Source organism: Motacilla alba, chromosome 2 (genome assembly GCF_015832195.1).
Source record: "Motacilla alba alba isolate MOTALB_02 chromosome 2, Motacilla_alba_V1.0_pri, whole genome shotgun sequence".
In the NCBI taxonomy this organism is placed as follows: Eukaryota; Metazoa; Chordata; class Aves; order Passeriformes; family Motacillidae; genus Motacilla; species Motacilla alba.
Window position 1 is genome coordinate 63,068,870 of NC_052017.1, and position 14,291 is coordinate 63,083,160.

General features: G+C 40.0%; 2 protein-coding genes across 5 annotated transcripts in view; one reads left to right on the plus strand and one right to left on the minus strand.

The window, feature by feature from the left end:
* Positions 1–1,956, plus strand: part of JARID2 (jumonji and AT-rich interaction domain containing 2) — a 211,675-nt gene extending 209,719 nt beyond the window's left edge. For 2 of the 3 annotated variants that reach the window (XM_038124967.1, XM_038124977.1), the window contains exon 18: positions 223–1,247. In XM_038124967.1, coding sequence (XP_037980895.1) covers positions 223–399 — 177 coding nt within the window. In that variant the 3' untranslated portion in view covers positions 400–1,247. Of the gene's footprint in view, positions 1–222 lie in introns of all 3 variants that reach the window. The other variant, XM_038124957.1, reaches the window with a different exon arrangement.
* Positions 1,957–2,829: 873 nt separating this feature from the next.
* DTNBP1 (dystrobrevin binding protein 1) overlaps positions 2,830–14,291 on the minus strand; it is a 63,601-nt gene continuing 52,139 nt past the window's right edge. For both annotated transcript variants that reach the window (XM_038124989.1, XM_038124996.1), the window contains exons 8-10: positions 8,171–8,326; positions 6,138–6,281; positions 2,830–3,730 (exon numbers count right to left, since the gene is read on the minus strand). In XM_038124989.1, the coding sequence (XP_037980917.1) occupies positions 3,483–3,730; positions 6,138–6,281; positions 8,171–8,326 (548 nt within the window). In that variant the 3' untranslated portion in view covers positions 2,830–3,482. The remainder of the gene's footprint in view (positions 3,731–6,137; positions 6,282–8,170; positions 8,327–14,291) is intronic.

Below are 14,291 nucleotides of genomic sequence, written 5' to 3' on the forward strand. Positions count from 1 at the left end.
GCTGAGGCTCCATGTGTTTAGCTGTGAGGGGACATGGTCCCAAAAGAGCAGAGCAGTGGGAGAAATGAGATGTCAGCTCTTGGAGAGCAGCACTGGGTACAAGCAGCTTTTTAAGATGGGGCTTCCCAGCATTTCTGAGCACTCCACTGCACCCCTGTTTAAGTGACTCTGGAGGAAGAGCAGATGCTAATTTGTGTTTTGTTTTTCCCCCTTCCTGAACAGGAACAAATAATCAGTCTTGTCAATCAAATCTGTGGAAAAGTATCTGGTAAAAATGGCAGCATTGAGAACTGTATCAGCAAGCCTACACCAAAAAGAGGACCTCGTAAGAGAGCGACAGTGGACGTGCCATCATCTAGGCTTTCATCCTCCAGTTCATCCAAAAGTGCTTCAAGTTAATCCTGAAGATGCCAACACTCTCATTTTGTCAATTTATATATATTTTTTGTAATTATTATACCATAGTTTGGAGTACTTGCTGTAGAATACAAGCTGTCTTTGCACTAGCTCTAAAGAAGATTTTCTTCTGGTTTTAGAGAACTAATTTTGTTTTAGCATTAAACTGTTGAAATTTTTTTTTTTTTTGTACTTAGAATAGATAGATACAGCAGTCTGATTTTTTTAAACTGCCGTATGTTCACTGTTTTAAAACCGGCAAGGGGCTGATAAAATATTAATTTGTATTGTCCCTATGGCTGAAAAAATAAAAAGCCTTTTTGGTAACTGTGAAAAAAGGCTTTTAACCCATTTTTTGAATAGGTTAAAGTTTGATGTGTTTTATAATTTGTTCTCCGGTCATGTGAGCAGATTTTTCTAGAGAGAAAAGGGATAGGAGACAAAAACTTGAAAGAAATTGCTTTACTTTGGCTGTCTTTTATTCTGTCACAGCAAGATGAGTTTTGTAATTTTTTAAATTGGAGAATACACACTTTCTTTGGGAGGTTATGGCAGCTGAAGATGGACTTTGTTTCCTAACTGTAGGCAAAAGGAGGAGATTTGGAGTATGTTCTCTTTTACCAGCACATCACTATGCATCTGTTTTGAGGGGGAAAAATTTAAAAAATAAAATTAAAAAAAAATTTAAAATAAAAAAAAATTAAAAAAAGGAGGAAAAAAGACTGCCTGCCTTGAGGAGTTATGTGAGGGAAAACTGTGCCTGATTTCATTAGGAAATCCATTCTGTTATTTTTTGGTGCTGTTGGCTACTTTATCAAAAAACCCTTCAATAGCATCCTTTAAAAAAAAAAGATAAAAAAAGAAAAAAAGTGATTGAAGCCATAAGTGCTTCTTTTGTCATAGACGTGCAATCTTTCTAACATTCCATTTCCATTCCACTGCTGTTTTTCACACCTTTACACAGTCAAGCATTAATTTTGTTTTGAATTTGTTTCATTATATGATCACATTTAGAGCCACTAGCAAGTCTGCATATTTCTTTTGAATGTGAAAATGCATTTGCTTTCATCTTGTCTATTTTTTCTCTTCATGTTGTAACAAAAAAAAAATCACACCTTTTGTACATATGCCTGTAAATTTTTTTAAATACTTGAGCCTTTTCTTGGGGTGGGGGGAGGGATGGCAGAGAGACAAGATGAAGAAAAGCCTTACGTTTCACTTTCTTCATCGGTTGGATTGGATGCTTACAGGGTTTTTCTTGTAACATTTATAAGTGCTGCTTACATCACTGAACAACAACAAAAAATAATAATGGAGTAGCTGTTGCCCTTTTCTGGTTGTGTGTACAGTATGTGTGGAATAAAAAAGGGAAAATGTTTTCACAAACTGTTTTGTTTCGTAATTGAATTCAACAATACCGTAGCTACCCATATTGCACTGAGCTTGCCAGTGGTGACTGTCAGGAAAGTCCTATAATACAATTTGTTGATTGTTGTTGCAGAAGACTGAACTGTTTTGGAATATTTAACAATAACATAAACAGAGTCAAGTGTTTTCAAATGTGGTTGTCTGGTTTTTATGGCCTTGCTGTGTACTTTTCCCTCTTGACAGTAAACTTCTGACTATGGCTTACAGTTTGACATTTAATTTATTAGCGCTGCTCTGCTCTCTTTCCTTGTAAGGAAAGACTTCATGTTGTTTATTGCCAGTTTTTTGTTTACTTTCCAGGTTTGTACTACGAGGTTTAATAAAAAAAACAAAACTTTTTTGGACATTTTGTCTGTCTTCTGGAAAGCGAGAGAGTAAAGGAAGCTCCTTCAAGATAAGTTTCTTTCAACAGCTGCCTTGTTGAATAGTAAATCTCTAATTGTAGGCAGGGAGCTTCCAACCTTCATTTCCCAGGCAGGGATCAGGAAACACTTTGTCAGCTAACAGAACAATCCTTAAGGAAACTGACCACTGCCCAGCTGGCAAGCAGGAAGCAGATACCCCCCCTTCTCAGCCATTGGCTTTGTCAGGGCAGGTCTTTGGATGGGATCAACATCACAGCTCATCCTTTTACTTACACTGTTTCTGATTACATTCCTTCCCTCCGTGCAGGAAGAGCAGGAGCCAGGAGCCTTCTCAAAGGAGAGCAGATCCCTGAAAATAGAGCACGAGACTTGACAAGCAACAGGCGTTAGACATGGCTGGACCTCAGGTTCAGAGAGAGTAACAACTGCAGAAAAAACAGGAATGAGATGATGCCTGTAGGTCCTGAGGTTTCTAAAATACACGCACCTAATTAACAATTAACTCAGGTTTATCTCCCTAGAGTAGTCAAACAGATGTTACACATTGCATTGGTGCTCCTAATAACCATTTTTCTTCTTGAGTTGGGCTCCTCTGTTCACTTGTCACGGATAAAATACCTGGGTAATCAAGTAAAAGACATGGTTGGGATAGAAATTCTTTATTTTATCTTGAAAGAGGAGTAAGTACACAATGCTAAGATACCTGCTCCACAAGGAGTGCAACATTTCCATATGCATTTCTCCTCCTTCTTGGGTTCTTATTTTTTCCTTAACACCTATAGCTAAGTTGGTCCTGCATAAGAAGTGTGAGAACAGTAGACACTGCTGCATTAGTAGACAAAGGCAGGAGGCAGACAGTAGGTAGTAAAGAGTAGAAAATAACTTTTCATTTTGGTTTGGATCTTAAATCTTCAGTTGCAGCAGCTGAAAACATGCAAGGAACAATTTGGGTTCAGTATTACACATCAACTCTTAAGTACTTCCAATCAGCCATTTAAGGTTAGTGGTCAAAGTAACTTCTACCTTTCCCCTTAAATTCTCTTATACATAGTATATACAACAGTTTTACTGCTCCCCTGAGCCCCAAGACTACTGTTAAAGTGTGTGTGCTTTAGGCATAAATTTTTCTTTAAAAACCAACCTCCACATGACTGGCAATTTTGTAAAAAGGCAGTATTACTAAGTAAAAAGATCTGGCTGTTACGCTTGGTTAGCAAATTGTTACACAGGCAAGCTCTTCATTCACATGTTCATTCATTCGGAAGTCATTCTTAAAGGATATGGTTTTAAGATTCAAATAGTTTGAGAGTCACTTTCATCACTGCCATCTGAAGCACCCTTTCGCTCAGTTACAGCAGCAAGGGCAGTGTCCACTTGAACCTCCTCTTCATCCGACTGAACAACGGGGGACTCTCCTTCACTGGCGTCCTGGCTGGCGGAGTCGGTGCAGGTCGAGGACAGGGAACAGAGTTTCTGCCGTAACTCCGACTGGCTCGGCACCTGGAGACTGATCTCGTTCACGTAGGTGTTGGAGTCGGGCCCTGAGAGTTGGGAAAACAAGAGCAACAACAACAACAACAACAGTCAAGCTCTGGCTCACCAAAGGGATTGAGAAATCAACACATTAACAGCACCTCAGTGCTGGTTAAGCCCTTTCAGGCTGTATTCCTTGTTTCCCAAGACACCAAGAAGAAAACCCCCCAGTAAACTCAGTGTAACAGAACTACACAATTTGGAAATTTGAAACCAAACAAACAACTAGGAAGCAGGCAATAACAGTCTTCACCAGTTTTGACTAAAAATAAAGGTGCAAAAGCAAATCAATTTAATTCAGCATGAAAGCAATCCTTTGGTAGAGCTATACCACAGCTCAAGTGCACAGGAGTGGGCTTTTAAGACTCTGCTTCCACCATATCCTATGTGAAAAAGACTTGTGACACAGTGTAACAATGTTTGCTTGCAGTTTGAGAGTTCGGGTTTCAAAATTAGATCCTTTTCCCTGGACAGTTCTGGACAGCAAAAAAAAGTAAAAATGAGGAAACATCTAAACATTTTCTATGTGATCTGCCAAAGGAAACCCTTTTTTCCTTCTCTCCTATACCTAACAAGTGTTTCTCCCATAGTCAGAGCACCCAGCTTCAGCTGGTAACTTTAGTGAGAAAATTCTCTTTAAAATTTTTATTCGAAAGTTTTTCAGAACGGTCAGATGGATATGAGCTACACCTGACCTCTGCTCAGACTGTTTGCACAGCAGTTCAAACCCCACTGTCTCTGCCTGCTCCTCAAGTAACTGAGTTGTATTTGAACACTAGAAATTTTAGAGAACCTGCCTTGTGTGGTGTACAGCAGCATGCATTAGATCAATTTAGACAACACACAGAGAAGGAGTTTTCAGGAGTGACAGAGCTGACTCGATTTTGCAGTTTAACTTGCTGTCATGAAATGCTGCAAAGCCGATGTCCATAAGCTGGCAGTGTTTACAGCAAGGCAAATTTGAAAACATTTCAATGTCTTGACCCGATTCTCATTTTTACCAGTTATTTTAATAACTTACCTGTATTTTGTGGTGTTCAGGCCAATTGTCAAACAAACCTTGCCCTGACAACCCAGTTCTCCACTGACAGCAAAAGAGTTACCTTTAAGCCAATCTCATTTTTCTGAGAATGAAGACTATTGCATATTTGGTTTGATACTGGGATGCCAGGTTCTTAAAACACGCACAAAAATCCCTTAATCAGAAGGAAATAAAAAATGTCTGGAACCACAAGAGCAAGATTTACGAGGATTACACTGCAGTAAGGTTGCACTGCTGGAACAGCATAGGTACATTGTATTGCAGTGTATGTCCACTTATAGACACTGTACATACATGCTGTAATATTTAGATTACAGCATAAAATAAAGTGTATTTTTTTTTCAAAAGCTAACGCATTCATCTACTTTGTTACAAACGTAGTTTCTACCCTTCCTTAGATAATCCAGCTGAGACTGTTTGCTGTTAAGACATGAAGCTTCTTGGTCCAATATCTGCCAGACAGCCAGCAAGGGGAAAACAGTCCTAGTTTCTGCAGTTACTGGCAAGCTCAAATGATAATCAGCTTTAATAATGCACGAAGTGGATGCCTATCCAAAAGCACCCATCTCAATTCAGTTTTTGCAATGAAACACAAAAACCTAAACCTTTAGCAGTCAAGTATGCCTTGACCATTTACCACAAGCTTTCCATGTTCACAGCAGGTGTTAATAGGGAGTACTCCCTTTACATAGGGAGTACTGCAAGTACTTCCATAAAGATATTTCAATCTGTATTTTCAGAAGAAATCAAAAGGACTTTTAAAGGAGCTTCATCTCCTCTCCCACAAGAAAAATCATTTTGGCTCTTTTAAGAAAAGGCATTTTAGCACTTAAGTTTTTAACCAGGAAAACACTTCCATGGTAGGTAAAAGATCCAGTATTGAGACACTAATTCTCAGTGTATATGTAATCTGCTGGGTTGAACCTTGTCTCTCAGTATCTCTCACTGAAGATCTTGCATTACAAAATTGGTCAAAGTTTGACAAGCAACGTTCTGGACAAACTCTAAGAAATCAGTATTAAAAATAAAAGCCTAATTCCTGCATGTTTTCTGTTGATGTTTGTCGAAATGTCCACTATTAACTCCATATTTGGAAAAATGTCCCTCAAGCCAGTAACACATCACCTACTCAGACTGTGATGACTACAACAGGGAGCTGCAGTAAGAAAAATGAGATTGTCTGGAATTATCAGAGTTTTCCAGCAACTCCCTTGTACAGCAACTAAATGTTAATGTTTCGGGAAGCACTAATGAAGAACAGTCATTCTGCATCAAGTGTGATGTTTTATGAGATAGCGCCACCCATTACAAAAGAGAGCAGTTCTGGTGGTTTTTCACTGTCTCTAAGCAGGCTGTCACTACAGGTACCATACCCAGCATGGGAGACAGCACATTATTGTCTTCGCTTCCTGAGTTTAAAAAGACGTCGAGTGCTTCCTGGTCAGACATGTCCATTAGGTCCATCTGCTCCAGCATGTCCACATTCACCTCCATGGAAGACATACTTCCAATCGGTTCTGCAGGAGAAACAGCACAATGAGCAAACTGACAATCAGCTACACGAGGCTGTTACCTACCGAGGCTCCAGAGGCTGCTCTAATCATCTGCAGCAGCAATAATTAAACTTAGGAATGGAAGGAGCCCACACACAGGAACTGCTCAGCAGCAACCTCAGCCCAAATCCAAGAGCACTGTGTGCAATCTTTGTTGTGAAACTAACATCCCTTACTCCTTTGTAAACCAAAACATTTTTAGCAGCAGTATTTATAGCAATAACTTTCTCAGAAATAAGCTGAGATGGGACTCAGGCACAAGGATCGAAACTTTCCATTTTGGAACAGTCCTTTTCAATTTTCTCAACCAGAAGTCTTTTTAGAGAGAAGCAAACACATTTAAGGACACAGTCACTAAATGTCAATATACAAGGGACATAGAAATTCAGAAACCAGGATTAATGTTAACAGAGAGCAGCTGTTCTTCTCTCAGTTAATCTAAGAAATTACAGTAGTCTGTAAAACCCAGGCTCATGCCCAGTATCTTCTCTCAGCATGGGTATTTCACATTACTGATTACTTGAGCAAATTACTTATTACTGTCAATACAGTACTGACAATTTTTAAGGGAAGTAAATACTTGGATGAGCATCTTCTTCCTTGAACAACAAAACATGCAAAAACAAAACAAGTTCAGGGCCACTCAGATTTAAGTCCACCTGCTGCATAGTATCAAATTATTACAATGAACAGTTTATTTATGTATTTATCTAAGTGTAACAATTAAATTATTGAAAGCCTTCATAGGTGAACTGAGATTAAATTCTGTAATTTGATTGGGGGATTTTTTTTTTCAAAACTGCTACAGCTCTGCAGTTTTACATGTACTGCAGGTCCAAATCTTTCACTGAAACAGTTTCTTTGATACACCCGGGCTCCACATTATCCTAAAAAGCCAAAGTTCCAAATGTTAGGCATCCTAACACTCTAACAGAGCTGTGTGTCCAGTACTAGCCCATGACAATGTCCACTTTTAGTCTAAAAGGCAACCTATTACAGAAAGCAGGGGACTCAAACTCAGTTCCTCCCCTGACCATGAATTTAGATTTACATATGCCGCCTCTCCTTACCACCCATGCAGAGCATCTTGCAAATGAGTATTTATAGCACTCATGCAGAGAAATGGAAACCTTGGACTGTATTCCCCACTCTGACATTACAAATGATAGCAGAACTGCACTTGGAGCAGGGACAGAATATCTACATTTTTTTCCTGCCACATGAATAGCTAGTTTCCCACTGGCTTCCTTACCAGTCCAACAATCCCTGCATTTTGGCCTAACAGATGGAAACCTCCCACACAGAATTCCCTGTAATATCTGGCTTTCTTGTGCTTTAACCAGCCCAGAGATGCCAAACTTGTGTCATTCCATAATAAGGAGAGCACTTAATGTGACCTCCTGTGTCCTAATCACACCCAGTGGGAATAGCTGCCACTTGGGAACTGCTCAGAAATGCTACACTGAACTTTTCTCTGCACTTTGCAAAATTTTCTGAGGCAACTCCTTGCCAAATGACAATCCCAGGCTTTGGAACTCCAGTGGACAAAGCAGCTGCCTCCATCCATATTTTTACATAGCTGCACTCTTCAGCTGCAGAGAAAAATGCTGTTCCAGATGCAGTTCAGTGCTCTTCATCTCCTCAGACAAGGAGCAGAGCCTGACTAATCTTCTAAGGTATCCCAGTACCCCTGGGACACAAAGTTTGTTCAAAAGGCTTATCTGAAGTTCCAGTTCTACTGAGGAAGAATTTGGACATTTTTGCTGTGCTTCCTCTGTAAGCACTGCTGGCTCTGCCTGCTCAACAATCCTCTCCAAGCTGGGAGTTTGTGCAAAAAGTATTTTACCACTTGCCTCTCCTCTCTGCTATCTGCAAGTATCCTGTGGAAAGGTATTGCTCCATGTCCTGCTGGAAGGCTTCTTCAAAGAACTTCTGGCGCTCCTTTAGCTTCATCTGCTGGGTGTGCTCCATGTCCAAAACCTTCTGTGCATGTTCAGCATCGAGTTCAGCTGAGCATAAAACAAACAGACAAATCAAATATTGCAGGTGTATCCCCCCCACTCTCAGGCTTTAAAACCCACAGAACCAGTTCAGTAAATTCTGACAGACTGTTACTGCAGTAAAAGGAGCTCTCTGTGCTTTGCAACTGTGTTTTTAACCAGGATGGGAATACCGTATTAGGCTGCATAACCTTCACATTAAAGTGATGTCAGAACCATTTATCTTGAGGCAAGATGCAAATCTCCTGAGCTGTATAAGCAGGAACATCTGAGAGCACTGTCCATCAACAACTGGGATTTCAGAATCCTGCCAAATAAACCTGAGGTAATGATGTTTCTGCAGCCATATGCACCTAATGCACACAAAAGCAATTCTTTTCATTTGAATACTGCTGCACGTTTCCACCACAATGCAGGTGGCAAGACACATATATGTACTTATATGTACATACACATAAATACACATACATAACACACATGTGTGTATGTGCATGTGTGCCTGAGATTCTGGCTTTGCCAGCCTCCAGACAGAATGGAAAAATTCCATGAAGAATCCTACATGTCCGTGCAGCAAAGGAAATATTACACAGAATTAGGAAATGTCAGACAGAATATCATTAGAGGAACTCCTTCCCCTCTTTTTTGCTCTACACTTGACAGAGGGGAGAAGAATTGTGCTGTTTGTTGCAGAATAACATCTTCTAGAATAAAAATATGTAATTGCTATTGAAGAACTGACTGCAGCCAGACTGTTAGAACATGCTTCAGAAAAACTGCTTTTTAGGAGGAATATATAACCTCGAACCCTTTTCCCAGAGTTCTCTGTTCACTCTTCTGGTGTCATGAGTGCTCTGCTTACAATAGAAAAGGAATTTTCCAGCTGAGCTACTGATGGAAGGGACGGGGGTGGCGAGAAGAGCTGCTGTTCTGCTCCGTTCTGCCCATTAGGGAAAGGTCCAACAAATACCACTGGGTGAAAAATGTCCAAGCTTTCACATGCCAGACTGACACAGCTGGAATATGGCATCCACGTGGATAAATGCTGAGGGCACGCAAGGTTTTCTAGGACAAGCATTGTGTCAGTCTTCCAGGAAAAATGTTATGTTAATGATATTCTACAACACGGACATTCATTAAAAGCATTTACGATTATGGAGATTACTGCCCGAATGCAGAACGTGTTTTATTAAACCAGGCAAAACATCAGAGAGCAGTTAATTCACTCAGTTGCCTGCATCAAGGTCACAGATCATACACAGAAGCAACTGAACTGTGGTTGATGCCAAAAGCCAGGAAACTGGACTGACACACCAGATATTCATTAAGACATCAGTAAATAAGCTGAAATCTCTTTCTTAAAGGAGAATTCAGAAGTAAAACATCAGTGTATAAAAGGAATGCATCTTCCCTGAAGGCAACATGTCTTTATTATCAATTACACTGTGGTGTACAATGACTCTCTGTCCCCTGGAGCAACTCCTTTACTGCAGTCCTGGATGATGAGCAATTATTAATAACATTGTCTATGATGCAGAAATGCTATTCAATTGTAATAATAAAAGCCAGAGGCTCTCACAGACAATGGGAATTTTCTGTCTCCCTCATAATATATTCTGACAGTTTTGCACCCTAGATTGGTAATTCAGGATATTTTTAACCCCAAAACAGAGATGGCATCCAAGTGAGACTTGATACAGTCTCTTTCTTGACATTGAGCTCTTTGTTTTTAAATTTTGCCTAAAAATTGTAAACTGTTGAAATTGCCTACTGGCCAGAGGTGAATGGCAACAGCTGCCTGCTGTGCTGGCATGTTCCACAGGAAACTGTAAACATGTGAGCTGAAGAGCTGTCACAGACTTGCTCTCCAAAGTCAGATAGAGAGTTAACATCTAGAACCTTGCTGCATGATTTCACGCCCTGCCAGGTGTAGTAAGAGGTGCTTGGCTAAGCAAAACCAAACCGCTGCATTTGGGTTTCTGTTTGTTGTCAGAAATGCTAAGGATGGGAGGTGAAGCCAACCGTCAAACATGAAACCAAAGAAAACAGGTGTATTGTTTCTTTCACAGAGCTACTCAGAATTATGTTTTCCCTAAGCCAAGTGTAGTTTATAAAGCACTGAACAGACACAGAACCAAAGGAGTTCCAAGAAAGATGAGAGTATCTTCCATATGCCATCATACACTGCTCATGTGAACTCCTCCCAGGATGCAAACTGAGACTTGGCACACTTAAAATACTATTGTGTTTTGACTTTCACCCTAAAATTGTACTTTTCAATTAGCAATGGCACCTATTTCTCTATCACACTGTGCACAGAAAAGAAAAAAAGGCACACTGCACAGAAAATGCTAATGCACAATTAGACGCAGACATACAGGAGTCGCCACAATAACCCAAATAAAAGATGACTAATTCCTCACCAGCTATGACTTTTAAGAGAACAGACACTAAAAGTAGGCAGATTTTTCTAGAATCTAGAACAGTGAACACCTGAGTGCTGAGGCACAGCTTCTACACCACACCCAGGAACAGCCCCACGGCTCACCCCACTCGCCTCAGGGTACAACCCACAGCCTGACACCCCTGCCCCATGTTTTCAGTGCTTGAAATAGACACCAGGAGAATCCAAACTCCAAAGGAACAAATGACATTAGGTGTATTGTAACCATACAGCTCAAGTGTAGAGGACACCATTTCCTGGTATCACTCCTAGGCCTGGCTGACACTTCGTACAAATTAAAATTCCGCTGCAGTACCTGAAGTTTCCACGCAACCAAAAAAGTGACCATTTATTGCTTTAATCTAAAACATTTTCCAGCTATTCACAACAGACTAAAAAAATTAAAGTAAAATTAAAAAAAAAATCAGCAACTGAAAACACCGGCTGTTACATTTCTAGCACATCCCTTAGACCCAACATGAAAGCTGTCAAGTTGTCCAAATGGATGGCTTTTTGGTGCTTTCATACACAACCAGTCTACTTCCCTTCAATTAATTTATTATGTAACTTTACATCTCATGTGATGTAGAACCCATAAATGCATCTGGTCTAAAGAGAGAAAGACACGAAGAACAGAAAAAAATGCCCCTTCTTCCTCCCTCTACAGTTCATTTACTTTATGTGGACTCATCCAACCAGACCATAAAATGCATGCACATATTCTTTGTGGGGTTTTTTTTGCTTTTGCTACAGATATCAAACCTTCAAGCAGCCCTTCACTGAACTCACTGCTGGTATTTGATGTTCCTCCTTTGCTGGGAGAGCTTGAAACTGGACACGGACATGCTGGGTAGAGGATAATCCGTTCCCTTGAACTCCTGGCCACGTTCCCATTCACACGGTCCAGGGTGCTGTGGCCTTCCCTGCTGCCAGATGTGCTGCAGGCTGGCACCCGGCTCGCTGCCCATGGGACCCCCAGGGCTTTTCCATGGAGCCAGGGCTATCTCCAAGCGTGGTGCCAGAGCCCTCCATCTCCTCCTCTGGGACAGAGCTCTGGCTTCTGGTCCCATCCCCCAAGTAGGGAATGACCCACAGAGCACCACCCTCTCACCCAGCCGGTCATTCGTCCAGAATGTAACATCATCACTCGGCTGCAGGAGCACTGTGTGAGATTGTCAAAACCCATCAGTAGGCTGAACAACCAAAATCCTTCAAAAATCAGAACAGTAAAATCATAAAAGCAGACAATGGAAGGCAGACAGCCAAGCAGCTTTCTGAGTGCATTATGACATAGCAACCCATACTGCAAACTGCCTCGTTACACACCTTTTCAACTAAAAATATCAAAGGAAGACAAGACACCAGGGAGTGCTTCAAAGGATGCAGTTTCCCTCAAAAATGTTTAAATTATTCTTGACAGAATTTAGAATACAAGTTGACGCTATAAGGGAGGATGGGCAGAGCACTCTTGCACTATAGTTTGCTGAGAGGTGGGGAGAGTGTGTTGGCAAAACCCAGGGAAAAAAAAGTAAAGCGACCTAGGTGCATACAGTTTTTCTTCCACAGAAGAGTGAAAGGAAAACAAGTGAAAACTACAAGTCCTAGGTGTTTTTAAACTCTTATTTAACAGTCTCTTTACAAAGCAATTTGATTTTACTAAAGATATAGTCAAATAATTACAATTTTAAAAATTAAGTCCTGATTCACTAGAATGTGAAGTCAGGACTTCACTCAACGACAGAAAGATCATCTGTGTTTGAAAAAAAACCCCACTGTTCCAAATGAGATTTAATGTCTGCCAACTCTCAAAAGCCTGCACATTCATGAAGAAATGTTTTACTAAAATTGTAAAAAAAAAAAAAATCAATCATTAAAAATGACTGTATGTACTGCTTGATAATATCTAACTAGGGTTTTTATAGATTGCATCAGAATATGAAAACTCTAGTCAAGAAGAAAAACAGAGGTTTAACCAGCGCAGAGAGATCATCTTTAACATTTCCCAGCAAGCAGTTTCAACAAGTTGGCTTACCTTAAAAATTCTCTTTAAACAAAAAAAAAAAAAAAAGCTTACTTGAAATCCTTGGAATATAAAGGATAAGCTTAAATAAATATCAGAACAAACCACAGAAAATAGGTGCCTGTGTACAGCAGGATTCCAGTTACTAATGCAGCACCTGGAGGAAGAGGCAGCTTCCAACCAATGTGACAGGAAACAGCTTGGGAAAAGGTTTCCACAGAACCCCAACCTTTATCTGGCTACCAGGAAACCATCATAGTTAAGAGACACTAAAAATATGCTCCACCAAAGAGCAAATGCACAAATTGAATCCTAAAAATGTTAATACATTTAGGATTAAAAAAAAAAAAATTAAAATCACATTTGTGATTAAAAATATGCCAGGCTGAGGGGACTGCTCTGCAAGGTGACCCACTCCATAATGGAGTCTCATTTCAGAACTAAATTTGCTGTGGTTCATAAATTTTTGCCCAGTTCATTTTTTATTAAAAACATCCCAAACTTGAGTGCATTTGCCTATTTCTTAATTTTTTAAAAAAATTGGGAGCAGACAATTTTTTATGCCTGCAAATATGGTAAGCAGGATCAACTTTTGGAATAGTTTTAATTGGTTTTAATTGCAGTCAAAATCACTATGGATATACTGTTCCTCAGCAGATTAAGGGTGGGGTTTTTCCACACTTGCTTCACGTCATGCAAAGCATGGAAATGTTACAACAATAGCTCTGGAGGGCAATTCTATCCTTCAGGCACATGCCTGAATGCTCCTGGGTTAACAAATCTGCAATCCACTATCTCTCACTTGTCTGGTACAATGTCCTTTATGGTCATTGGTGTTCAATAACAACATGTGTCTTTCTAGAAGACAGAATTTAGCTACATGACATGAGTGGGATGTGAGTACCACAAGCCTTCCTCAGCTGACACCAGGACAGGCTCTGTTAGCAAGCAGGTCTACTACCTTCCTGATTTATCCTTTAGTCAGATTCCTACCCAAGTAAAAGAATAAAAAGTGACTAGAAGGGAAGGAGGGAAGGATAACATTAAGCTGAACCTTTGTGCAGAAAGTGAAAAAAAAAAAAAGAAAAAAAAAAAAGAGAAGAAAAGAAGAAGCATCTGGGTTCACACCCTTGTTTCCTGCCTCCCTACAAACCCACCATCAAAAGTATGTAAGAAAAAGAATACAGTCAGTGAGCTGCAAAGTATGTATTTCCACTATAAATAAACCTGACAATGTCACATGTACCTTCAGTACATTTAAGTTTATTTGCAAAGATAAAATTTAGCCACACACTGATGTTTAAAAATCCCACTACCAAACTGTACCTGAAAACAGCTCAAATGATTCAGCACAATTCTAGTGTCATGAAATGCAGTATTTAATGCATATGCTCTCCAATTACTGTTTCTTCAGCCTTACCTCAAAAATACTAATTTTCAAATGGAAAAAACTAATCGATAGCAAATCTAAACCCAAAGTACTTAAAATACAAACCACAGCACTGCAGCACTCT